Source organism: Procambarus clarkii, chromosome 44 (genome assembly GCF_040958095.1).
Source record: "Procambarus clarkii isolate CNS0578487 chromosome 44, FALCON_Pclarkii_2.0, whole genome shotgun sequence".
NCBI lineage: Eukaryota > Metazoa > Arthropoda > Malacostraca > Decapoda > Cambaridae > Procambarus > Procambarus clarkii.
Window position 1 is genome coordinate 20220055 of NC_091193.1, and position 27416 is coordinate 20247470.

General features: G+C 37.9%; 1 protein-coding gene across 5 annotated transcripts; it reads right to left on the reverse strand.

The window, feature by feature from the left end:
• Positions 1-747: 747 nt before the first annotated feature.
• On the reverse strand, positions 748-23753 carry LOC123745292 (fatty-acid amide hydrolase 2). 5 transcript variants are annotated; one of them, XM_045725681.2, is made up of 15 exons: positions 23604-23753; positions 23169-23510; positions 20277-20328; positions 17337-17460; positions 12598-12779; positions 11996-12126; positions 11765-11853; positions 10593-10810; positions 8292-8403; positions 7233-7387; positions 5019-5162; positions 4767-4868; positions 3028-3198; positions 2622-2804; positions 748-1639 (listed from the first exon to the last, which is right to left on the reverse strand). In XM_045725681.2, the coding sequence occupies exons 4-15, from the start codon at positions 17437-17439 to the stop codon at positions 1541-1543; spliced, it is 1689 nt and encodes a 562-aa protein (XP_045581637.2). In that variant the 5' UTR covers positions 17440-17460; positions 20277-20328; positions 23169-23510; positions 23604-23753; the 3' UTR covers positions 748-1540. The 5 variants fall into 5 exon arrangements, with proteins under 5 accessions (XP_045581637.2, XP_069156865.1, XP_045581638.2 ...); XM_069300764.1 differs by having other exon boundaries at positions 23162-23510; XM_045725682.2 differs by lacking the exon at positions 17337-17460 and having other exon boundaries at positions 23604-23752.
• Positions 23754-27416: the final 3663 nt, after the last annotated feature.

A 27416-nucleotide genomic window follows, 5' to 3' on the forward strand; every position in this document is an offset into this window, starting at 1 on the left:
AGTCTTAGAGGGTGGTGGTCTTCTGATTATTTAGAGGTACAATACTGTATGTGCTACATAGGCTTTCCCAAGTAATTTGTTTTGTTTTATATGCACATTTTATTGTATTTTTGGAGCTACATTTTATTGCAGTTGTTACTGTATTTTTGTACTTTAGGAATTGTTTAACCAAAATTTGTCTTTCTAGTCTTGGAGAAGCCATTTCAGCCAGGAAAACTGTTGGGGTAAACGAAAAAAAAAAAAAGAGCAGTGGCTGGAAAGTCATTGAATGTCCAAATATATGTCCTAGGTGCATTTAATTTATATGTAATTAAAAAAAAAATGTTGAAAAAAAGAAACTGGATAACATATGGGAATTGTATGATCTAAATATCTCCTATCCTCCAAAGAAATTTTTAAGGTTTATTCATAACTGTGCATGTTTTATAGCATTGCAGAATGTGACATAAACACCATTTCTAACTTATATACATTCGTTAATTGCCAAATAGTGCACACTAGCTAATTGCTGGAATTTTATTTTTGTATTGTAAAATACTATATATTATATCAGTTTAAATACTGATACTATTTCAGTGCTTGGTCAAGGGTCCAAACTAAAGCATCCATTCCAAGGTCTGTTGGTTACCAGAACATTTCAGTTACAGAATATGCTTCATCTGTCACCTGCTATTTTTCTTAATATAGTATCTAGAGACTGCTGCATCATTCCTTATTTTTGCATCTAGGTGTATTAAAAAAAAAGGATTTAATTTAATCATTTATATTCATGTAAGTAAAGAGTACATCCATTATATAAGAAATAATTCATAAAGCCATGCCAAGTTTCCTACACAGGGCAGGAGATGCAGTCAAGTGTTTTCCTGCTGGAAGCATAAACAAGTATTTTACTAATTGGATTATCTTTGTGTTTGTACTGTAGTCCAGAGCACAGCCAATGGCACGAGACTTGGCATGACAATATATCTGATATTTTATTAAACATGCACTTTCCATCACTCACATTATACTTCACATAATAGTTTAAATAGTTAAAGAAATAGTTATTAAAAATATCCAAATGTACTTTACACATTTAAAGCATAAAAACTACCCAAAGATAGATCCAGTTACGAACTTTGTGTTCTGTCCAAAGTAAATGCTTCTGCTTATCTTTGCCTATTTCCATCAAGGTACAACAGTATCAAAAACTATTTTTCCCTTTTTTATCTAACACGCAAGATATGCAGACGATGAATCACAATAACGTGGCTTGAAGATATGAGAGCTAAACCACACACCAGAAGATGAGGAGACCGATATTTCTGACCATCCTGGACCATTATCACAATTGAGTTGATAATGGTCCAGGACGGACTGAAACGTCGTCGTCTTCTCATCTTCTGGTGTGTGGTTTAGCTCTCATATGTGCACGATATCACATTAAATACATAAAATAATTTAAAAAATGCCTCGATGTTCTCTAATCACATGCATTTATAATGAGGCACAGTGGTATGTTACAATCCTCCATCAATTATGTACTGGGTGTCTTGTGTGGTCATGGTACTTCAGAGGGGCACACCCAACCACCAAATGCTTTCTCTAGTTCCGCAGCTACTGCCAGGCTGAGGTGATCCTGGTAATGATTAGCAACAACCTGAAACAGTGATATGCAGTAATTAATTTAATTTGTAATTAATTAGCCTGCCATAAAGATGGCTATTAAAATTTATTTACCTAGGTCGTACCTAATAGCGAGAACCACACTGCATGGCCCAGTATGAAAAGCCCAATTTGCTTAGCAGTAATTTTTTTTCAAATATTTCTTTCCAAAACTGGTTCATTCTTAATATTATTAAGAATATGAATTACTTTTATCACAATCATATACAGTACTGTATAACACAATAAAAATATTTGAAAATTATGATATTTCAGGAAATTTGACTTATTAGGCACCTAACCTAACACCTGGCCTTCTTAAATACCCGACTATTAGATACAACATAAATATACTGTATATTTATTTTATAGAGCTATGAATTTTTTTTAAAAGAGGCCGAAGCATTCATTAAAACCCATTAACAATTTCCTAAGTTTAGGAAAGGTATATATTATGTTAAACAAATAAATTGAAAATTACAATATATTTACTCCTAGTTTTAGGTCTAAAACATTACCTTTATTTTATTATTATTTTATAACATCACAAAAACTTGATTGTAATCATAACTTAGTGGGATATGTAGCTTTTAAAAAAGTATTGATAATTATGACCTACAGAAAACTAGAGTATATTTGTTCAAAATATGCTCGAAGTAGCAACTCTGAATTACCCTAGATTATGGTTAAAAAAAAAATTTCAAACACGTTTTTGTTTAATTTGCATGATGTTATTTCTTGTAATCATTAAATTTTAAACAAAGGTATTTAGTACATGCTATTATTACTAACTATAATAACTAATTACCTATATAGTGACTTCATTTAAAGTTCATGTACTTTCAATTTGACAACTGAATAGACTGATTTATTTTCTTGTATTATACCCAAAACTTAATTTAATTGCTTATGCAGTAAGCATATAACATTACAGTCTAAAACATCTATTTTGATAAAAACAATTACCCAACACAAACCTGAATACCAAGAGGTAATCCATTTGATGCCAAGCCCAAGGGACACTGTGTTGATGGAAAGAGCAATACGTTGATGATGGCAGTGTAGGTAAAGTTAAATGCCCTGAAGAGTGGCTGGCTATGATATGGAGCTGTTGTAGGGTGACTTGGGAACAGCAGCACCCCATCTTCACCCAAAAGTTCCTGAAGAGATAATTAGAACTAGATTGTATAATTTTTTAATATCTCACTTTTTATAGATATTCAACTATAAAAATGTTTGATAGATTTTGTGGTATACTTTTAACCGTAAGAGCAAGACACGCTGTAATCTCCGAAAGTTCTTCACCGATTGCTTTGAAATTTTGACAACGTGGCCGGGTACAGCTAGTACAGTATATAAATTACAGTAATATCAAGCTATTACCTTAATTTCACTTCGCAGATCAGCACACATGGTGAGGAGTTTGGGGAAGTCACCTGAATTCTTGCTATAATTGTTCAGCTTCTCCAGTACCCCTAAGAGCAGACCTGGCAATGTGTGCTTTGATAACCTCATACACCACTTAACAAGCTCCAGCCAAACATTAATCTCTCCCTGTGGACAAAATAGTAAATTACAGTACTAGATAAACCAATATGACTAGCACAAAAGTTAGACTATGTATAATTATTATAAGTACAGTGTTTGAGTATGAGAATTATGGTGCAAAGTGCAAATGGGATTCATGAAAGAACAGGTAATCTCTACTGAACTAATCTACAATTATGAATGAGATGCTTAGCTACTATAACGATGGACGAGATGTTCAGCTACAATATAATGCACAATAATATATTAATCTCAGATTAGATACATATTATATAGAAGTGAAAGATCATGTAAACAAGAAGTTTTCAACCTTGAGGATCGGCACTGAACCAAGATGCTTTCTGGCAAATACTGTATAACTAATATCGGCTATACTGTAATGTACTTCTTTTTGAAGATAAGGTACAGTAATTATCAGGAGAAAGCACCATGCTGATTCGACTAAATAATAATATTAAATTATTATTAACAACAACAACAACAGTAATTCATTGTCGAGTGACAGGCAGCCAGTGTGTATATATATATATGTTAAGCTTATATCGAGGTCACCATTAGGCTCCATTCCTTTCCCCCTGTCCCATCCCAAATCCTTATCCTGACCCTTTCCCAGTGCTATATAGTCGTAATGGCTTGGCGCTTTCTCCTGATAGATCCCCTTCCCCCCCCCCCCCACAGGATCAAATTACTGACCTTGCCCAGAATGCAACCCCACAACTAGCTGACTAACTCCTGGGTAACTCTTTACAGCTAGGTGAACAGGTGCATTAGGTGATATGATATGCACCCAACCATTTCTGCCCCCCCCCCCCCTCCTCCCCCTAACAGGAAACAAAACTGTCATTCTACTATCCAGTTCAATTGGTTAGAGCTGTAAGTGCCAAATATTCATTACAACACAACAGTACACCTGCAGGCACCTCCAGCTCAGTCCACAGGCACACCACACACATGAAGTTTAGAAACACACACACATGCATATGAAAGTGAAACTATATACTGTACCAGTATATAGACAATGTTTGCTTATTTTGCACCGGTGCTAAATGTACCTGTACTGTTTATCAGTATAAAGAACTGATACTGTAAATCTGACTATAATTATTTTATACCTAGTACTCTATTATTTATGAATGTGAGATGATGGTGTGGAATGAATGTGAAAAAGAATTAGAGCAGCAGAAATGGACACTGAAATGTGTGTGTGTGTGTGTGTGTGGTGTTAGGAGAGTGGAGCAATTTTGGAATGGAAAATGCCATGGAAAGTTTAGTACAAAAGTGGATAAATTACAAGATCGAGGAAAGCCTATTGAAACAGTTTTTGACATTCTATACCGATACTGTAGAATGAATTATGACAGGCTGGTGAAGAGAGCGTATTCATGTGGAATTTAGGGTAGGAGGAAGAGAGGAGGGCCGGGAATAAAATAGGAAATGGGGTATTAGTGAGAGAGTGTGATTGTGTGTGTGTTAAATGTAGTGCACGTGTGTAATGCTGCTTAGTAATTAAATAATGCTACAATACAATTGAGTGAGAAAAAGAAAGTAAAACAAACTGCTAAAATGAATCTCACCTGCTTGAGTGCCAACTCCTGACAAAAAGTGGGCGCTTCTTCTACATTTCCAAGTTTAGCAAAATAAATTGCTACAGCTGCTTTCAGTTTTCTCAAAGTGATCTGTAAGAATGGATATGACATATATTACTATTCTTAAACTCCAGCTTAAAAATAATTTGCCTTTACTGTGCTCACTGGAACATATTTCTCATTTAAATGAGGCAAGTATTTTCTCAAAGATACAAAATCGTTCACACACAGCACACTCACCTTCTTGGCTTTAATGCCATATGCTTTCTCAAAATGGGTTATAATTTTATGCTGTGCAGCTCGCAGCTCTGAATGAACTGGTGTTACCAAAGGAGATCCTCCATCGTCCTCGATGTAAAAGTAGCGAAGGTTTTGTATATCAACCTATAGAGCAAAATTCCTTATTAGATCACACAACCAAGACCATAATCAAATGTGTTACTTTTCAAGGCACTACATTGCATATGGTTATTCTTGCAGGCCATTTACAACAAGAGAGGTAATATAGGAGTTCCTGCATTTATATATTGTTGAATTAACAAGTTTGTTATGCATCAAATCTTTATAATCAAACTAGCAAACTTGACAAATATGTACAGGTATTATGCTTCAAGTCACCAGTATAATGTTTTAGTTTTTAGCCCACACACATGAGTGTATGTAAAGTAAATACTACCTCAACCGAAACTTCCATATGTTATAGTCAATAATGGTAGCCCTATTATTACACTGAAATGCAACTCCAAGGAATAATTACCCCCTAAAATTACCATAGAACATAACAATCTAGTTATATAACTTTTTGCCTTACTTCCTCCTAGGAGGATATGGTCAAAGAAAAGTTTCTCCAAGAAGCTCTATCACCATTCTTTACAATACCATCATAAATTGTATTATTACTGTAATGAGTGTTTAATTCATTAAACACACATTCATTAATACTGAATTAATGGAACAAACAAAACATTAATATCAAAACGATAACCACAACAAAAGTCCAGTACAGTACTAAATTATTCTGTCATTTCGTCATTAATAAAAAGTGAATGAGGAGTTGACGTTTATCACAATGCTATTCGAGCGAATCATGCAGAGGCTGCAGGATCCGAGTGAGGTCAGCAGACCTCCCAGTTGCAATTCTTTTACCATGTCGTAGCACAGTCGACTAAGGCAGCGTCTGGGATCATCCCGGGCGTAAGTTCGAACCCTCATCACGGCCCTTGTGGATTTGTTCATTTGATATATCACGCTATTGTGATTTGTGTGTGTATTCTTAGGTACCTATTTACTACTAGGTGAACAGGCGCATTAGGTGAAGGGAAACATGCCCAACCATTTTAACCATTTCTGTCCTGCTCATGAATGAAACCCAGGAGTCCAGATTGTGAGTGGAGAATGAAGCTAACTGTACTCTGAGAGTGAGGATGCCATAGAAATTATTGTATTATGCGACATGTACCAGAAATAAGAGATGAGAACTAAATTTAATGGCATTAGAAAAGAGAAAGATCAGAGAGGACATGATCACAGTGTACAATATAATGAGAGAACCTTACAAAGTAGATACAGATAGTCTATGTTTTACAGGTGAGGGACAAGAGAATGAGGGGACACTGGAAGATGGAAACACAGGAACCAGAGAAAAGTAAGGAAAAACTTGTATGCAGCGTGGGTGGTAAATATAAAGGATGAATTGAGTCATTGGTGGTGGAAGCAACCTACCTTTACAGCTTCAAGAGCAATTATAAGCGTATATAGGAGCTATAAATGTATTAGGAATACATTTATAGCTCTAGAGGAAAGAAAATTAAAATAATTTTGAGGCAATGAGCGACTTGAACCAGCATTCTAGCTGGTCTAGCTGGTTCAAATCCCAGACACCTGCTTTAATCGACTCGACCATAATGAGCTAAAAGTCGACCAACCAAGAACTCTACTGAATTCACTGGGAGGTTCTGGAGGCCCCGAACCGGAGCCCAACCAGGGTTTTACAGTTAATCCGCCCACATTCTGCCCAGCGGTAATGATGCCCACATTCTTACATCATGTGAGTGGGGCACTCACATGGCCATGAAATTACAATGGCATAATGAAAATAATTTTGATTTTCACTTATACATCACGTGATTTTGATTTCATGGTCATCTAGAGCAAAATCTCGCTGCCTGTAGTGACAACTAGGTAGGAAGAAGAGTGAGTAACATACATAAATTCTGAATTCAGGGTACTGTATACAAAATATATATGGTAAATAATAAAATTTGTTTCCTAATGTTGAACAATATGTACAAATTGTAAAACATTAATTTATGCATAAAAAAAATTAAAGAAAATAAAATTGCATGATTTTCTTATGAAATAATGTGGATTTCATGAACATCATTCCTTTATGCATTAAGTTCTGTGTGTAATATCCATTCATAAAAAAAAATATGAACTTTAACTAAAATTTACCTTTTGGTCCAATTTAAGCATGTGAACATTACTGGCAGCTAGAATCTTGAGCATGGGGGTCAGATCCCTGACATATTTACACATGGGCCCAGTCACCAGGAAATCCATTGTCTCACCTGTGGCTATAGGCTCCTGGCCTATATTGCTCACTATCCCTGGAGGGAACAGAGGATGCATGTGGCTGATTATGTACTAATGGGTAACACGCACATTTTCAAACAACAGTAAATTTGGAAGAGTACAAATGCAGAGGAATAAATAAGTATATAAGAGCATGGGAAGAAAGGAGTCTGCAAATGTCTATTATGGGCTCACCGTAGCCCGTGCTGCTTGGAACTCTTATTTTTTTCCGAGTAGCTGAATCTAAAACAGCAACAAGGAATGTTGACCAGACCACACACTAGAAGGTGAAGGGACGACGATGTTTCGGTCTGTCCTGGACCATTCTCCAGTTGACTGTCCATTGCCTCACCTTGATGTCCCATCCCTGACACCCATACCCAGGTATGGTTATCTTGAGGTTATTTTGAGATGATTTCGGGGCTTAGCGTTCCCGCAGCCCGGTCCTCGACCAGGCCTCCTTTTTGTTATGCACTCCCAGGAAGCAGCCCGTAGCAGCTGTCTAACTCCCAGGTACCTATTTACAGCTAGGTAACAGGGGCATCAGGGTGAAAGAAACATTTTGCCCATTTGTCTCCGCCTCCACCGGGAATCGAACCCGGAACCTCAGGACTATGAATCTGAAGCGCTGTCCACTCGGCTGTCAGGCGCTTTATGGTAACTATGGTAACCATAGTTACCATGAAAATAACAATGGGTGTCGTTCAAATTATACTGTATACAGGTAGTATCCAAACAATAGTTACAAGCAAGCACTCCTTCATGCATGTTACTCTTCACTATCGTATACCAATGTTAAAAGAACATTAAGGGAGCTTGAGAAAATGAGTAAACTAAGCAAAACTGTTATATAAGAAAGGAATTTCATTAATGTTACAGAAACTTGAATAAACTCAAAATGCTTTACATTTTTCTGATACATCCTTGCAACAATCTTACCATAAGTAGGCTTGTGGCCAAATATTCCATTGAAAAAGGCTGGCATCCGTATTGACCCTCCAACATCTGACCCAATGCCAAATGGAGATCCACAGGCAGACTGGATACATCCCTGGGAAAGTGATCGTAACTATATTAATTTATATTTTATTAGTATAAAAGAATTGAATACCATACTTATAATTCACAGTTTATGGAAGTAAAAAACTACCATTAAATGTAATGTAAAGCCATTTTCTGGGTGACCTGCAGAGGCTCCCTGGGTATCAGTCAATTGGAGTTCAGCCTACCAGGAACTACGAGCCAGAACCTGGCCCCCCACACACACGCGAATGACTAAAGGGCTGATGCCCCTTACGAGATATTATCGCACCGACCAGACGATGCTGGCTCCGAGAGCAATGCTGGCACAGAATCTGGCACCAATGGCCCACCCCGACCAGCAGAACCCCAAGCAAGCCCGACATAAGACAACAACTAGACGAAGCCGCCTGCAAAAACTGCTCGACCACAGCCTCTGCAAACAGCATTGGACAAAACGGAGATGAGAATCTAAGAGCCAAGGCCCAAGCAGATTCCAAAGAGAGGGCAAGCACAGCCTGACTGCACGCGTAGCAAGAATCAAAGAACAAAGACACTGCCTCCTTCATTTTAGGCACAAAGAGCTTCAACAGTGTGGCCGATACCCTAGCTGCCGAGGACAGCACTCAACGCCTCCACATCCTCAAGCCAGCAGAAGACAGCTCAAGAGAAAAAAAGAAGCGCAAGGCCAAATACCCCCGGAGGCGCAAATTCTCCGCAACCAAGGATGGCGAAAGGGAAGGCACTTCCCGGAAAGACCTGCACATGCAGCTGCACAAGGCTAACATCCCAAGAAGGCACAGGGGCGAACAATCATGCATTAAGGCGCTCGAACTCCCCCCCCCCCCTCCCAGGTAAACCTGCAGAATGGTAAACATTTCTCGCCACTCAAGCATGTGGGATCGACAGAACCTATGCCACGCCCCAACGAAAAGAAAGGGAAGTCTGCCAGCCAGGAAGACTCTGAAAACTGGCAGTTTTTCCAAACTGAATCCAGTTTGGGAAAAGGCAGGATCCAGGGGAAAGACTGACGAGAAGGAAAAGCTTCTGCTGCACAGAAGCCTCGGCAGGAGGAACCAGCTTGAATGCCTCCGTCCCCAACCCGAACAGGGCAGCCCCCGAAACTGCCTGAATCTCATTACCAACTAAACCCTGCTCCGACTCCAAAACCTTCAGACGTTTGGGAGCCGGAAACGGGGAAAGGTGCAGGATAAACAACAGGAAAAGGACCAGCAAGCGCAGACTGAACCAAAGTCGAACCAACTAACGCCCTCAGGTCCAGGTCCCTATAACTAAAGCGGGGCAACCGCGGGGCATCCGGGTGGGAAACCAACTTAGCACGTTGCAGCAACCTAAACCTAGCATGCAATGCAGATGCTGCCTGTACCCTAACAGTAATATCATCACAATAATACTGTACTGGAGAACAAGCAGAGAACATGACTCGCAAGACTCCAGGTCAAAGGTGTCGTTGATCCAACAGGCAACATGACGGAGGCAAGAGATGATCACCGTGAGACAAGGGCACACGGCAACCTTCAAACCTGCACAAGGCAGGCTGGCACCTGGAAGATGCAGTCATTAGTCCACAGAGCCCTTACAGGGTTTTCCAGGGGCCCCTAGGGAGACTGCTACAGGAAGCCTGGTCAAGGTGTTGCAAACCAGATAAACCCAAAGCTAACAAGGGGGAAGAGTACAACACTGGCCAACACACACAACAATAACACAGCAGAGGTCGCCATGAGGGCAAAACACCGCCAAGAAATTCGAGGCAAGAGAAGCGTCCGCCCCAGACAACATTAGCTGATGAACTGGATGACTGAGTACTCGGCACGGGGAGGGGAGGGTTGCATGGGCGAGCGGCACGGCAGTAGAGTGTGACACTTGCTTGCTTACCTGCTTGTTTCCTTGGGATTGGAGGGCTACCTCTCTGTTCGGTTTTTAGTTGTTAGTTTCTTACCATGTGGGGTGTGTTTTGTTATGCCTACCTTTCTGGGTGCTAACCCCGGTCGATGGCAGATAAGAAAAAACCCAACCATAGGGGGGTTTTCCAGGGCTATTGCTCCCTGAAACCTCTCTGAAGGGGGTCAGGTTCTGGCTCGGGGTCCCTGGTAGGCCCAACTCCATAGCTAATGCTCCAGTCTAATATATCACACATTAGCCCGATAGCTCCAGGGAGCCGTAGGGGCTCCCCACAGAAACAGCAGGTTGAATACTCACTTCACCCCCAGAAGATCCTCCAACAATTCTACTAGTGCAATATGGATTACTTGTTCGCCCATATATTGTATTTGCACTCTCCCACCACATGCACAGCTCAGAAACATTGGTCACACACAGAGGAATGCCACCAGCATCCCTCATAATTCGCACCGTATCTGCATCTTCCTCAGCAATTATGTTTCTCCGAGACCATAAACCAGCTGTTTGACGTAGACCTATGAAATGGACACCAGTGATTATACAGATTATAAAATAGCTCTCAAAATTTGTGATGTCAGTGGGGGGTCTAAAAAGTGTGTGCCTCTAAACTCATTTCAGAGTAATTATGTTGCACTGATTGTCTCCAATAACTCCAAGCACAAATTTTTTGTTACACATGGAAAAATACAAATGCTGGAATCCAACTTTTTCTTGTAGTAATTTTACTAATATACAGTATGCACTACTGTATATAAAAATAAAGAAACTATACATTTTTTAAATTTATAACCATTGTTGGGGCCAAAGAGTGCTTTATGTACTCAGGCTAATCATGGGCCTCCTAGGTCAATTACTGACCTTACCCCAGGGTACACCCCACAACAGTTGCCTAACTCCGGGGTTAGACACCTATTTACTAATAGGTGAACAAAATAATCAGGTGAAAGGAAACATGCCCAACCATTTCTGTCCCACCAGGGAATCGAACCCAGGATCCTTGGTTGCGAGTCGAGGACACAGATCACTGTACCCACACTCCAAGTGCACACTTAAAGGATAACTTTAACATTACTCATCAGCATTATCTTATCTAAAATTAATCATTACTCAGTCATTGTGTTTTAACACCTACTGACTGTTAGAACTTTAACAAAAATTCAAGTAAATATTTCTCTGAATTACATTACTGTATACAGTTAAACATGAGTGACAAAGATAAGATTCAGAGATATGAGGAAGCCAGCTGGCATACAACTGTACAGAACCTCCACAGTGAACTGAGTAGAGCTCCAGGTTGGTTGGTTTTTGTCCTATCGTGACCGAGTGGGTCAAGGCTTCTGTAAGTCTGGGTTCACCAGAATGCCGGTTCAAGTCACCTCACTGCCTCAAAATGATTTTCAAATAGTATTATTGTCAGTCAAATCAATGAACCGATGGCAGGACCTTCTTAAAAGCCAGTAGCAACATACCTTTCACTGCAAAACAATCTTTGGTAGTGAATGGAACACCCAAGAAGGGTTTTGTTTCTTCTAATGTTTTCACATCTATTGTGCCAGATCTGTGGAGAGAGAAATGCTACAAGTCTGTTTAGAAAAAGGAAGTACAGTACTGTAATGACATCATTTGACATCGATTTAATAAATCTTATGATATATTTATTTATCAACCACAAGTGAAGAATCAAATGACAAGATTCATACCGAATAAGCAAGTCAGCAGCTTTTGCATCTTCTAAAGCCTCATCAAATCGGTTGTCGACTACACAATTAAGTATAGGATTAATTTCCTTGATGCGTACTATAAATGATTTTACAACCTCTTCACTTGTCAGCTAGAATAAAAACCATAAAACAGTAAGATACGTTAATTTGTACAGTGCAGAACATGCTGAAGATTTATCTCAATTACAGTCACTGTTATGAGACTTTTAATGAACATTTGAAATATTCATTACTGTAGAGACTTCTACATGCTAATTGGCTTCATATATATGAGACAGTTAACAATAACTAGAAAAAAAGAGACATATAAAAAAATGCAACTGACAAGGATTGCCTTAATTGGTATATATAATTGTAGAAGTAAGAAAGATGGTCAACAATAAGGAATGAGAGGAAGGTGGAGAATATCATGTCATTCAGAGAATATTACAGAGCTTGAGAATTGTTAGAGCTACAGTCAACACTGTGCCTAAGCCAGTGATTCATTAATTGAAGAAATGTACAGTACAGTGCAGTACTATAAAACATTGTTAATACTGCACGTTATGTTAACTGAAAATTAATTAAAAAGTTTAACTTACCTTTTGGTTTCTTATTTTAGTTGCCAACGAAGTCGCAGACTCCAGAAGGATGAGATTAGTGATGGGAGGTAGTCGGGTGTGGGAATCTCCATGATAAATGATCCAAAAGATCACACTTGAAACTGCCTCCAAAATAACTCGCACCAAACGCAAGAAGAAATCAACCCACCTCATTCTGTCAACTGATTTAAAAAAGTTTCTGAAGTCACAGAAAATTTATCTCCAAAATAATTATTTAGAAAATATTACTGTAGTTGTAAGTAAAAAGATTAAAAAATCTGGAATGGATTCAGTACAGTATATGAAAGTAGCACGTACAAAAACACTGAAGCATGCTAGTCTCATGCAATTACAAAATACAGTGAACCATATTCACCTTTCCCAATCATGCAGTACCAAGGCAAAAAATACACCATGCCAATAGGTGCTTGAGCAAAAATTATTTTAATTCTTGATTATGCATTTGTGTACCATGGGAGCTCTGGTGGTGTTAGACCATGATACAGGAGATGGGTATGTGCCATGGGAGCTGGTGGTGTGTTAGACCATGATACAGGAGATGGGTATGTGCCATGGGAGCTGGTGGTGTGTTAGACCATGATAAAGGAGATGGGTATGTGCCATGGGAGCTGGTGGTGTTAGGCCATGATACAGGAGATGGGTATGTGCCATGGGAGCTGGTGGTGTTAGGCCATGATACAGGAGATGGGTATGTGCCATGGGAGCTGGTGGTGTGTTAGACCATGATACAGGAGATGGATATGTGCTGTGGGAGCTGGAAATGTGACAGACAGTGATAACAAAACATTAACAAAAAAAGAAATTGACTTCCAATGTATAATTTAACATAAAAGGTCTAGAATCACATAAATTAACAACCAATTATAAATAACAAGCATATACAGTAAAAGAATTTTCTCATCACCATGATAATAACATTAATCACAGAGTAAATATTACCTAACAATACTAGATTCAATGTAATTATGCACAAGTAATCAAGCTAATGAATTAATAGGCAAGTGTGTTGTTACATTAAGTGGCATTTTGTATTTCTTCTAAATTTGGTAAATAAAAATATACAAAAGTGATGAGTGAATAACTCATTAAGCAAATGAAATTAGGTAGGATGGAAAGGTATGGAAGAGTGAATGTTAACTGACTCAAGTCAGGTTAAGTACCACAGACTTCAATAATGGTACACCACACTAAACTTCCACATTGAACTAAAGTATGTGAACAGTAGTGAGAATTATATATCTTAGGGAACTTTAGTACATAGCATGAGGTCCTAGGAGGCACACAGGGCACTTTTAACAGAAACGCAGAACATGTTAAACCGAAACCTTTCCAAAAGGTACTGCCAATAGCTGTAATGTAATATAAAGTAGTCAAATAACCATGTATATCATGCCTCAACCAACAGGGGGTCTCACCATATGTATTATGCCTCAACCAACAGAGGATCTCACCCTGTGCATCATGCCTCAACCAACTGAGCGTTTTACCATGTATATCATGCAACAACCAACAAAGGGTCTCACCATATGTATCATGCTGCAACCAACAGAGTCTCACCCTGTGTATCATGCCTCAACCAACAGTCTCATCCTATGTATCACACCTCAACCAACAGAGTCTCACCGTGTGTATCATACCTTAACCAACAGTCTGTCACTGTGTGTATCATGCCTCAACCAACGGAGAGTCTCACCATGTGTATCATGTCTCAACCAACAGAGGGTCTCAACTAAACAAACAAAATGCTAATGTAAACAAAAGGAAAACTACATGTACTCATTAATTAAGTTTTAACATAAAATATTGTGCAGCAAATGTGCATATTTCTAGCCCATTTAATACAGCTACAGTACATACATCTAGCCCATTTAATACAACTTTCTTAATTTGTTACATAATTTCAGACACCAGATAAAGTTGTGAAAATTATTTAAATTTGAGGTTTATAATATAATACAGTACAGTACTAGACTACCTTTCTGTCCTTATTTTCTATGAAACTCTGAATGGCTTTTCCATTATACATTGGAACCTCGGTCTACAAATTTAATCCATTCCAAGACAGATCGTAACCCAAATATTCATACACAGAATCAAATTTTCCCATAAGAAATAATCTAAAATTGAAATAATCTGTTTCAAACATCCCAAAATATTACCGTAATTTAAAAATACATTTTAAATTTTCTACTCATATTTTTTACTGCACTTTACCTTTGGACCCTTTGGATGTTTAGGACTCTTTGTTGGCATATGGAAGATGGTGAGGAGGAGGATGGGGGGGGGGGGAGAAGAAGAGGTGTTAAGTGTTTGGAAGGGAAGTCCCATTCCATTATATCAAGCAGTGATGACATTTCTCTCTCCTACATTTTATGGAGAGTTGGACCTGGACCTGGTTGTGGTTCACCGATTGTTTGTCTCGCTAAGAATCTGTCTAAAGACGCTTGTTTTTGCCTACATTTTAACACTTGTGTAGTGAGACATCATCTTGTCATTATAAAGGTAACCACATCAGCTTTATCTTATCTCTTGTCAGCAAAACTTTGCAGTTCTTTCCACACTGAACACATTTTCCTAGCCAGATCAACCACCCGCATACTGTCTCCATGTTTACAAATCTCTTCTTTTTTTATCTCTCTCTATCATCATCTTCACAACTATTTTCTTTGATTGAACTTTATCACTGGCTTTCTTGGGACCAATGGCATGACATATAATAAGAACTTTTCTGTTCAGAAGAAAAAAAAAAAGCCCAAAAACTGTGAAATTCTTCACAGAGAATTCAAGTGCGGTCATCACTAGGCAAGATACATTGGTAAGCTGAGCATGCCTCGCCCTGCGCCTGACCCATACAAGTATTGGATCAACAAGAGTGTCATACTCAGAGCAAACATCATACACCGGGTCAAATTTTACGACGAAATTGTTGTCGTACACCGAAAAATTCATACTCTGGGGCATTTGTAGACAGAGATTCCACTGTCTTAATATTATTATTATTATTTATTATAATAATAATAATAATTATTATTAATAAATTCAATTGGAGCACTGAGGTTACTCAAACCATCGATCAGTGTACTCGCACCTACACACCTTACCCCTGGACCACATGATATAAGTTATACAACCTGGGTTTCCACTGAATCCACAGGAAGTCTGGAGGCTTCTTCTGAACCCAATCCAAGTTTTACATATAACCTCCATGTTCTTTGGTGCAGGTAAAGTTTTTCATCAACTGTACACTCCAGCCTCAGATATAGAAAGAAATCACACTAATGTAATATATATCAATGAGAAGTTCAATTGGAGCTACAATTGAATTTCTCATTGATATACAGTATATTATGTTATTGTGATTTTTTTGTGTAAATTATAATAATCATAGAGTAGTCACACCAACGTGAATGCATCAATGAGAAAATCAGTAGGAGCCGTGATGAGGGTTGGAACCTATGAGGTGGGTGTTATCACGCACACACACGCTAACGACTAGACCATGACATGGTCAAGAGGACCATGTCGTGGTCTAGTCGCCATGATCAAATCCTTTTGACCATGTCGTGGTCTAGTCGCTAGCGTGTGTGCATGGGAACACCCACCGCATAGGTTCAAACCCTTATCACGGCTCCTACAAATTTTCACAATAATAATAAAACAATTATACTGTACTGTATTATCATCATTAATAGCATATTCATTATGGCAGGAAAAACAAAAATATTGCCCTTCATAAAATACAACACTGTGTGGAGAGGAAATATACACACCCCCTCATAAAATAGTCCAATTCATGCACAAAAATTGCAGCAGCTAGGAGTTTGAATGCTGGGCTAATTATGTAAATACAGTACAGTGGCGCCTCGATTAACGAATTTAATCCGTTCCGGCACCGAGCTCATCATGTGGAAAACTTGTCTTGTGAAACAACAACAACACTGTCGTCGGAGGTGTCCGAGAACCAGCGAGAACGCTCGTTAATCGAGCGAAAGCTCGTCAGTCGAGACAAATTGTCTGCGAGTGGCTTGCTTGTTACTCGAAATGCTAGTAACTGGGGTTGCTCGTCACTCGAGGTTCCACTGTACCTGATTTTTTCAACAGTATAAATTACCCCAGTTAGGCAGTTTAAAAAGCAGGATAGGCACAGAAGAGGAAAAATAGGGATACTCCTTAGGAACTGAATGAAAGACAAGTCCTAATTGCTTTCATGAACAGATTTCTGTAGATTTAAGATGGATATTTTTAAATAAACAGTAAAGTCTAAAACTGTTCAGAAAGAATGGGACACAAGAAATGTGATATATGTATTCATGAAGGAAATATGTTTCATATGAACACATGAGAAGCAATCCTCTGATATCCCCAGAACTCAAAACATGGCTCAAGCTATTATGCACCACTGCCATCCACAGTTCAAGTTTAAAACCTTGACCAATATAGCAGATCCATCTGAATGAAGGGAATACAAATACTGATAGCTGCAGCTCGGAATGCAGCACTAAACTTGAATGCAATAGCAGACAGTACCAGTTATACACCAAAAACATTTAACTCATGCCTGAAGTAAGCAACACCAAAACAATCATGGGTGAAGCAAACACTGTTTGGGAGAAGCAGTGCTATCAATACAGTAGTCAAACTTTTTTTTTTTTAATAAGCTCTAAGGAGATACACAGGAAGTTTATTGAGACTGGTTGTGGCTCTCAATAGGAGCTAACCTGTAACATGAGTCTCGACAACCTCATCATGGGTTCTGCTGTTTTGACGGTGTAGGTGGGAACGTAGCCGCTCCATTCGCAGTTTCAGACCACTGACTGCCATTTTTCAGAGAGTACCAACTGTCTGTTGAAAGTATACATAGCCAAAATACTTCTTGTTCTTTATGTACTCTGATCACCATGTACAATACAGTACTATACTGTACTCAGATGTTAATTAAAATGTGTTAAAATATATGCTGTATAACCATTAATAATTTGTAGACAAATCTCAAATAAAGCTTCAGTATTGTGAAAAGTCTTCCAAATGTTCCTACTCTAAATTGGAAAGAATGTCAGTGTAGAAAAACACTAAGATGAGAGTACACTTCATTTGTAGATAATGCTTTGCATGAATGGCTTTATCAGATATAACAGATATACAAGGCTAGTGCTTATAATCAGGAAAAACAAGGAATGGGTGAGGTCAGCGAGGTGATAGCAAGACACAAAACGGACTCTGTCACAATTAATATTTAGGAAGTATTAATTTTGACAAGAGTGGTATCACTATTGAATTTTCCTTCATTTTATTTGTAAGCATTAAAATATTTGATGCAGTTGAATTTATATACCGTCTCCTAAGTTATTGTTTTGCTCTGATGAGTTTAGCATCCATGAAGTTCATGAGATGCTGCTCCTGGTAACTGTGTGACATGAGGATTGTGCATATTATCGAAATTGAATGAATACAGTTCTTAAGGTCATAGCTACTGTACTCGCCTTAAGTTTCATGATGTTTCACCTCCATATAATTAATCACAGCTAATACAGATTACAGTATACACCCCGTGTTGTTGTGATCTTGACAAGGGTTTGGATTGTTGTTCATGTTTTATACACACACCTTATATTGGCTTGCACATTCTTATTGCTTTCTGTCTTGTAGTTGAAGAATGAGTTGGTGTTCTGGGTCTGCTTTGTTATTAAGTACTACAGTACTGTTTATTTTAGTTGCTTTCTGGATTCCCTAAGCACTTTTAAGCACATAAATTATTAAACAGAATCAAGGAATATTCAACATTGCTACTCCTGTTTAGCTCAATTAATACTTTATTAATATAAATTGCAAAATATAATCCCTAATTAATAACCCAATCCACATGAAAAGAAAGGAAAATGATGATACTGTACTGTATTTTGGTCTGTTAGGACTTTTATAAAGCCATGTCAGTTTCCAGCTAAGTTATTGGGATTTTCTCTGTATAATCTATAATTCTCTTACTTTCCTTTCACAAACCTCACCTTCTCTCCACATTACTGACCTCACCACTACCTTGTCTCATTACATTAAATAAATAAACATCTCTGCTAAATTTTATAAAGTTCTACGAGGCAAAACATCAGCTACAGTACAAATAAAGTCAGCTTCTATGTTACTGTCAACATTTTGTACTCCTACTACCAAATAACAGCCACTTCAAATTAATTAACATGATGGAAGAGGAATAAACATAAGCCCCTGGACTGATCCGAGATTTTTACAAGTACTGCAACAAACACTACTACAGTACTGTATAAGCATGACACAACTTATATCTGAATATTTAACAAAAATGTATCCGAGATAATAGAGTGGTGTCGTTGAAGAATTGTAGTGTGGAAATAAGAAAACTATATCAACCAATGTAAAGGCAAGTGGCCGATAAGTGAATAGCCAAGATACTTGTATGCCATCTTAGGTAGTAGTGGTCGATTTCAGACCTCTTTGGAAGCACTACCACGATGGAAGTAAGAATAAACCCATTAATTAATACTGTTTACGGATTTTTACTCTTACCACACTCCCTGTTAACCACTACAGTACTTGTTTTCCCATTTTCCCTAGTCATGCTTTTCATGTTTCTTTCTCATTTGTATATGCTTGCCATTAATAATCCTCATTTATTTTACACACTCAATTCTCAGTGTAGGCAAATAACATTTTCAGAATTTGTTAACAGTCAAACCAATATGTACAATTCTTTGACTAAAGTTTTGAGGCACAGTACTCCATCAGGAGTCTTATGACTTAATGGCACTTGGCTAACCTGACAAGGATAAACAGTTCCTAAAGGGAATAAAACACAGAAAATATAGATAATTTACATGCCATAGATACGGGAAGCAAAAAGATTGCCAGTCTAGTGCACACAAAGTGAGAAATGCAGAGAATACCAATACCTGTAATACGGTTTGAAAATACTGTACATCTAATTGGTACTTCTGAAGTGTGATGTGAGACTCATCTACAGAAATATACAACATGCAATGTTATATTAAATTATGAATAAGCCACCTAGAAATACAATACAAAAATAAAACAATATGTACAATACAGATTAATACAGTGCAACAAGGCAAAAATAGATACTGTACAATAAGTATCAAGTAGGGCATTTGATCAATAATATTTTTGCTTGTTAACATATTCATAGGAAGACCTTGTTTTCATTATAAAATTATTATCTACAAGTGCAGTTTCATGCTTCAACAAAGTTTGACCAATCTCCATTTAGAAATTGATGAATAGAAAATCTTCTTCAGACATGCTCCTAGTATAGTACAATACATAAATTTGAATGTTGCGATAATTTTAAACCATATATCCAGTACACAACTGTATCTTAAGTATATTTATTTCAAATAAACTAATAAAAAAATTCTTGACTGCATATCCTATTCTCTATACAAACGTACACTATACTGGTGTGTATATATGTACTCTTCATGAACTTTCACTGTATTGAATATAAATATCACTATACTGTAATGTACTACTGTACATATAAAACATAATACATTAAGTGCATACAAGCACAGGCAAAGTAATTAGACAAACTGCAAGAGAAATATAAATATCATAGGTAGATATGTTGAACATATTAACAACAAAAATCAAATGCATTCAGATTTACTAACCTTTCACTCGTGGATTTAAAGAATCATACAACCGATGCTGAATCTCTGTCGACTGTAAGAACAATAATTTTGATGTATTAGCCATGATGTTCTGTTTGAGAATAAAAATAATATATCGTCTATAAATTCTTCTTCAGCACTTCTAAAGTATTTTATAAGTGATCGTTTCTTGTGATGAATAACTAAGAGAAACCTTAACTTAATTAATCAAAATAGTGAGTTTTATACAGTGCAATATACTGTATAATCCTTTGAGTAACTTAGTTTTTTGTTTTTATCACTGAACAAAGCTTGCCGTGAGGACAATAACTAAGTGTATCTCATATGAGGCAAGAAAGTCATTCCAAGTACATATATATATTGGAGGGTGAAATCTTAGTTGCCAGTTACTGCCAATCTACTAAATTACATTTGACTAACAGCTAATTATTAGTCAAAAGTAAATGGCATTTAATTTTGACAAATTTACTTTATGCTAATTGCATTAAGCACAAACAAAAGAAATACTTGGCAAGCATCAAAATACTGTATTGTACTACAAAACAGCTTTAGATAAAAGAGACTATTCGAGCCACTGCCCTAATCCAATATTCCGAAGCCCCCTAAGTTTTACCAACAAGCCTAAAGATTTCTATTTTTGTCATTTTCCTGGTGTGCTAAGAGGGACATGCACTTTGGAATTGTTGTCCCATAAACAAATTCCCATTATGTACATTATATTCCAACAATGCAGTATTATCATTAAGTTTCAATAAGGCCGTGTAAATAATAAACAAAATGTTCCAGAGCTTCAGTATACTGCATAAAACTAGAAGACAGAGCAAAGTGGGCACCTTGAGAAGACCACCCGAGTACTGAGTGATGATGCAACTCTTGCTGTACAAACTTCCTCTTCCCCAAAAAATTAAGAAAGAACGTACTAATTATAATATTTATCAAAGCTACAAATATTATATATAATTATGTACAGAAATATGAAACACGTAAATGTGATTGAAGTTTTTGATACATTAAAATAAGATTAAAATTATAAAGAATTCCTAATAATATTTAGTTTTAATCAATACAGTGTCTGCAATAACCCCCACAGATGAGGTTATTACCAAGGAAAGAAAGCCTCAAGTTAGGCTCTTTAAAGATGAAACCTCAGAAAACTGACCACAGGTAAGAAAGGTATGAAACGTTGTTGACATTTAGAAAATCAGAACTTAATTTATATGCTAAACAATAATTAAGACAAAAATAATTTCAAGCTCCTTTACTGTAAACTATTCTATATGAAACAAAAGCTAGGCTCTAGCCCAACTGCATTCTCTGTTAATTAAAAAGATGCTATGCATTTTGGATACAGGCCCATGGGACATTGCATCATTTGGAAATAATCCCACTGAATGCAGCACTGTATTATTTATGTATTATAAGTTTGGTAATTACACTGTACTGCACTTTTTGGGCACAGCCGATGGAATGCTGTAATATTTGGTTACAAGCTCATACTAGTTCTGGTTATGGATGGAAAATTGGGTATCGAACCATAACCATTTGATTCCTGTTCACCAACCAATACATTAATTACTTACCCAAGTATAAATCAATTAGCAGATCGTGTTCTGTGGGAAACTAGCAGAGTAAGGCTCAAAATCCGGTAATAGAGGGGTCCCAGTATTACAGTCATTCTTGACACAATTGAGAATTCTGGGCTCGAATCCCGGGCAGGACAGAAATGCTTGGGTGTGTTTCCTATCACCTAATGCCTCTATTTTCATATTAACTTAAAATTTATAAAAGGGATGGATGTGGAGTACATGACAGACAAATGGAAATAAAATATAAGTAGTTCACCAGAGGTATAACTTGCTTGGTTTTAATAATAATAATAATTTTAAGAACATTGTGGGTTCAGTTCCTGAGGCCACTAATATTCTAATAGCCTAAACGAGGACAAGAAACAGACGGCTTGTCAAAGGTTATCTTGAGGTTACCTTGAGATGATTTCGGGGCTTTTTAGTGTCCCCACGGCCCGGTCCTCGACCAGGCCTCCACCCCCAGGAAGCAGCCCGTGACAGCTGACTAACACCTAGGTACCTATTTACTGCTAGGTAACAGGGGCATAGGGTGAAAGAAACTTTGCCTATTGTTTCTCGCCGGCGCCCGGGATTGAACCCGGGATTACAGGATCACAAGTCCAGCGTGCTGTCCGCTCGGCCGACCGGCTCCCAAGGTCCCCCCTTTTGTCCCTGATAATTTGTTCATGCTGGATTTTAACAGTCAGCAGTGTTCTGGCATTTAAGGCTTCGGCAGGTAGGTGGTTTCATGGAATTATAACCCCTATGGGTACAAACACATCTCCTGTTTTCTGTCCTATATTGTGGCTTGTTGAGCTTGTCTATAAGATTCCTGCCAGGGTTCACAGGACGAGTATGAGGTCCACAACATACTTATATGCCTCTTTATGTTCCTCGTATGCATAGTTTTACGAATAATGTATTATTTTATTATAACTTCCAGTCACACCCCAACTACATATATAATAAACATTACCAAATTTGTCTGACATTCGTTATTTACACAATACAAATAATTCAGGCTGTATTTATATATATAAATTACATTTATGCTACCTTGCTTGATGATTGTTGTTGATGAATTTGTTGTGGTGATGGCCTGAGCAGTAGTTTTAGTTTAGTTCATTTATCATGCACCCCATACCCCTCTTGTGGGCGGTAGTGGGAAGGGTTACAGAGGCACATAATGGGCTCAGGGACTGAACCCCACAATTCATTTAGCTAAGCAAGTTACAATCTTGATGAGCTAGTTACAAAATTCAATACAAGTCGTCACATCAACAATGGGTTCGAGATCAACCTCAAGTACAGTAGGCCTACCTTGTACCTTGTACCTCACAGTACAGTGAGTGTATGAGGTGGAGGGCCTCACCAGCAGGAGAGATGAGGCACAGTACTCCAGGAACACGGACGTGGGAGGTGTTTGTCACTGTTTAGGATTACAAAATGCACTTCAATCAGCGTCGTGGCCTTGGTCGCAGATGGTGTGCTGACTCGCACTTCCCTAATGTTGCTCACTATATGGGGATTTTTATTTTTCCACGCGATTAAGCTTTAGCTCTCTGGACCCGCCTCACAATCTTTCCATGGACTTACTGAGTTATAGCTATATTTGAAGCTCTGTTTACGTATAGAATTTTCCACCACGGCTTCGCCTTTTTGTGTATTCCTGTACAGAAAAAAATAAAGAGGTATTACTATAACAATTAAAAAATTATTTATGTCACTCTGGTTCGTTCGATTTAGATAATAGAGTATTCACCTGCATGTCTCAATCTTCGAGTACAAACTTCTAATATTCTGGCTGTTGATCTTGAGAATTTTTGTATGTGGTGCTCTTGTCTCAATTCAATTTCTCTCTTCCCGTGTGCGGTTCAGTCCCTGAGCCCATTATGTGCCTCTGTAACCCTTTCCACTACCGCCCACAAGATGGGTATGGGGTGCATAATAAATGAACTAAACTAAACTAAACTCTTCCCGTGACAACAGGTTTAATTCCTTTAGTCATTCCTCATAACACAATAAAAAATGTTTAAATAAAAATAAAATGTTTATTTAGGTAAGGTACATACATACAATAAATTTTTACAAAGATTGGTTGACTTATAGGTAGAGCTAGTACATACAATGCCTAAAGCCACTATTACGCAAAGCGTAATCATCTCTGCTCTCGTACTAGTCTGGTGACATGCCTCTTGCAGATTTTACTTAGCTTCATTTTGTATTTAGATATAATTGTTAGCCCTATTATTTATATCAGATTACTAAAGGCAGTTCTTGTATGTGTTGATCAACTTGCATTTATATATGAGAAAATGCCTGTTTTGAATGAACAGCGTGTTAAAATTTATGAATGCATCTTTGGGGTCGACCGCTGGATGGAATGGACTTGGTCTGAGAACGAGTTGGGGTGCGAGTCGAGAACGAAGTACTAGACGACAAGCCGAACTGCCATGAGATATTTTTAGCAGTCGTATTCGAGCTGTGACGTCTGTCAGTCTACTGATTTTGTTACTTGCCCCATTTTTTTTTTTTTAACATTTCATCGTGATAAACAATGTAACTACTAGTTCCTGTTTGTACCCTTCTATTTTCTTCAAATTCTTCTAAGGGTTCTCGTGTAATGGCAGTTTTAAAGGTCTATTTAATAACCCAAGATTACGTTCAACATTTTTATTTACAATACAGGTTTATGTCTGGTTTCAGACACAAGCACGTTACAATTTTATTGTAAGGTATTTAATGTTAGTAATAAGGAAAGAGAGTTGGAAATAATTCAGCTGTCTACTGCAATGTTTTTTATTATTTTCAATAATTTTGAGTGCTATTGCAATTCAACTTGCAAGGTGGACGCCAAGTTACTGACTCCTACATTTTTTAATTATGCTGCCGTTGGGCTGATGAACAATAACAGCATTTCTTACTTATCAAGCTGTAACTGAACCGAGAGATGGTGGTGGCTTGTCAACAGAGCCGGATTACTCAATAGGTCAAGTAGGCTATGGCCTAGGGCATACCAGTACACGAAAAGGGAATTTAAACATATTCAAGTACAGTATAGGAATATGACTGCGATGCATTCCTCTCCAAAACTATGTACAGGTATAATATAACTTTATATATTATGACAGGGGCTGTCTACATGTATGTGTTTAGCCTGAGAGCCAATTTATGTGACCAGTAAAAAAACTTTTTTTGATTCGATTATCATACCTTTCGAAAATATGGTGGTTTTGTACTTTTAATTGCACGAGTATGTCCGGTGGTGATTCTCCTAGGCATGTATAGACCTTTGCCATAAATATGAGGGGTTAGGGGGTCCCGTAATACAATCGGGTTCGTTATCGACTCACAGTCAAGAATTCCGGGTTCGAATCCCGGATGGGACAGAAATAGTTAAGCTCATTTTCTATCACCTAATGCCCTAGCAGTAAGTAGGTACTTGGGTGTTACTCTGCTTGTTATAGGGTTACATCCTGTGCGGGGTCAATAATTCGACCTTAAGGGGGGACCTCGATATAAGCTGAACGTGTATGAAATACACTCTGGCTGCCTGTCCCCGACACAATGAATTATTATTCTAATTGCTGCTTCGCCAGCCATGTTAACTTAATGATGATCATCATGATGCCATGAACATTACACCAGCCGAGGATAGAGTTAACACTGCCAATTGTGAATCATGTATTTAAATTGGATGTACTAATACTAACATATGGCTGCATGTTAACCCGCCGGGTGAGTACCCTTCCAATAAATTCTGTCTGCCAAAAATTATACTGTATTCTCAGCAGCTGCATTTTCTAAGAAGTTTGATACATCTGTTTGAGAGCCGTGTGGTCACTAGCGAGCCACAACACCATTAGGGCGCCGTTACTACGACCCTCTTCATAAACTGGTTCCCGTACTCTTCTCACAACACAGATACACATCATTAATCAAAAACGAGCCGCATCATTTACGTTGATCAGATCTTATCTAACGAGATATGTGAGCACCAAATTTATGATTGAGTTTGTGAAAATCCTGTCTGGCTAGTTATCTTTTTTTTCTTTTGGTTGCCTAGAGTTCTTTTGGAGTTTACAGACTCGTGCGAAGACAGGTTTTCTCCTGCTTACCTCCATAAAGAAGAACTACAAATTAATGGTGAAACACTTGAATGCATGGGGTTGACCACTATCGGTACCTTGGCGTCACTGTCGGCTCTAACAAGGGAAAGAAAGAGGAGCTCAACTAACTCATAGGAACATGCAAAAGTCGACTCAGAGCATTGAAAACACGGAATGGGCATGGGGACTCTATTCAACTTGTCCACCTACAAAGAACGTCGATTTTCGCTCATACGTATGCGTTACCAAGATAAAAAATTGTCGTAATAGAAAATGGAAGCGGCTCGCGAAAGTTACTTACTGTCCCGTTTTCTGTTTTGGGTCCTCTGGCCTAGTCTGGTAGGTAATTTTTATTTTATTTACATTTACAAGAGTTCTTATGGCATTGTAAAGCCACTAGCACGCATTGCGTTTCGAACAGGTCCTTAATCCTAATTTTTCCCCGGAATATGACCAGCGAAATCGTTTAATAACAGGTACACATTCATCGCTGGGTGAACAGAGGGGTAGAAATGGCCTAAGTTATTCTATCCCTTTGAGATATACTTATTTCTTGTTTCAAGAAACATAAACTTGAGCTGAGTGAAAAGAGGCTACACTTAAGGATTGGCATCGAACAAAACTGAATAGATCTTAGAGAAAGTTAAATCCACAGTAGCTATTCCATCTTTCTCTCACACACACACACACATTTACTTCGGCATCACATATTACAAATATCCAGGTACATCTGAATTTATGCAGCGACTCTAATTTATATGAAGGGTTACATGATCAATAGCTTGCAAACCTTGGATGCAGAATGAGGATATCCTTAATGACTGGACACTCAATACTGTAGTGTGTTAGACCATAACCGAGATCTTGTGCACAGTTTACACATGGATTGCTGAGGGTTGGGGGGATTCGTCCCTTGTAGTCAGCTGCCACAGATAACGGTAGCCCAACCTGATCTTGGCAAACACTATGTCACACTTCTGGTGGGTGTTTTGTGCTACCCATATATACATAGGGTTCAGATCTAAACAAATTATAGCTTTTTACACTGGTGCTTTTAAGCCTTTGAGAGTGTGACTGTTTTCCCTGTCAGACTGAATGTTTGCAGCATAATAATATAAATGAGGATACCTAGGTCTAGTTGAACTTCATCCTTGTTGCATACTAATTTGGCTACTATGTCTGTCATCATCATGATTTACATTTATGAAATCTATCTGGCTGTAAGTTTCTTATTATTTTATCCAAGACCACTGAAACATTAACTACAGTACTGTAATTATACTTCTGCCCTCGTAAATTGATCACAAATTTGAAGCATATGAAAACTATAACTAGTTCACCACACAAGTAAATTACTTATGATAAACAACATAGGTTTTGTTACTGATACAATATTATATGTGACGAACTTTGCCGCCACCGCCCGTAATAGAGGTATGGAACCCATAATAATCTAAATTAAATTA

What these genes read in the sequence shown, in the direction of transcription:
- LOC123745292 (XM_045725681.2), bottom strand. Translation starts at nt 17,439, where the DNA reads ATGGCAGTCAGTGGTCTGAAACTGCGAATGGAGCGGCTACGTTCCCAC. An exon ending in GAGGATCTTCTGGGGGTGAA is followed by an intron (nt 8,404 to 10,592) that starts GTGAGTATTCAA and finishes TCACTTTCCCAG; the next exon opens with GGATGTATCCAGTCTGCCTG. An exon ending in TGGCCACAAGCCTACTTATG is followed by an intron (nt 7,388 to 8,291) that starts GTAAGATTGTTG and finishes TGTTCCCTCCAG; the next exon opens with GGATAGTGAGCAATATAGGC.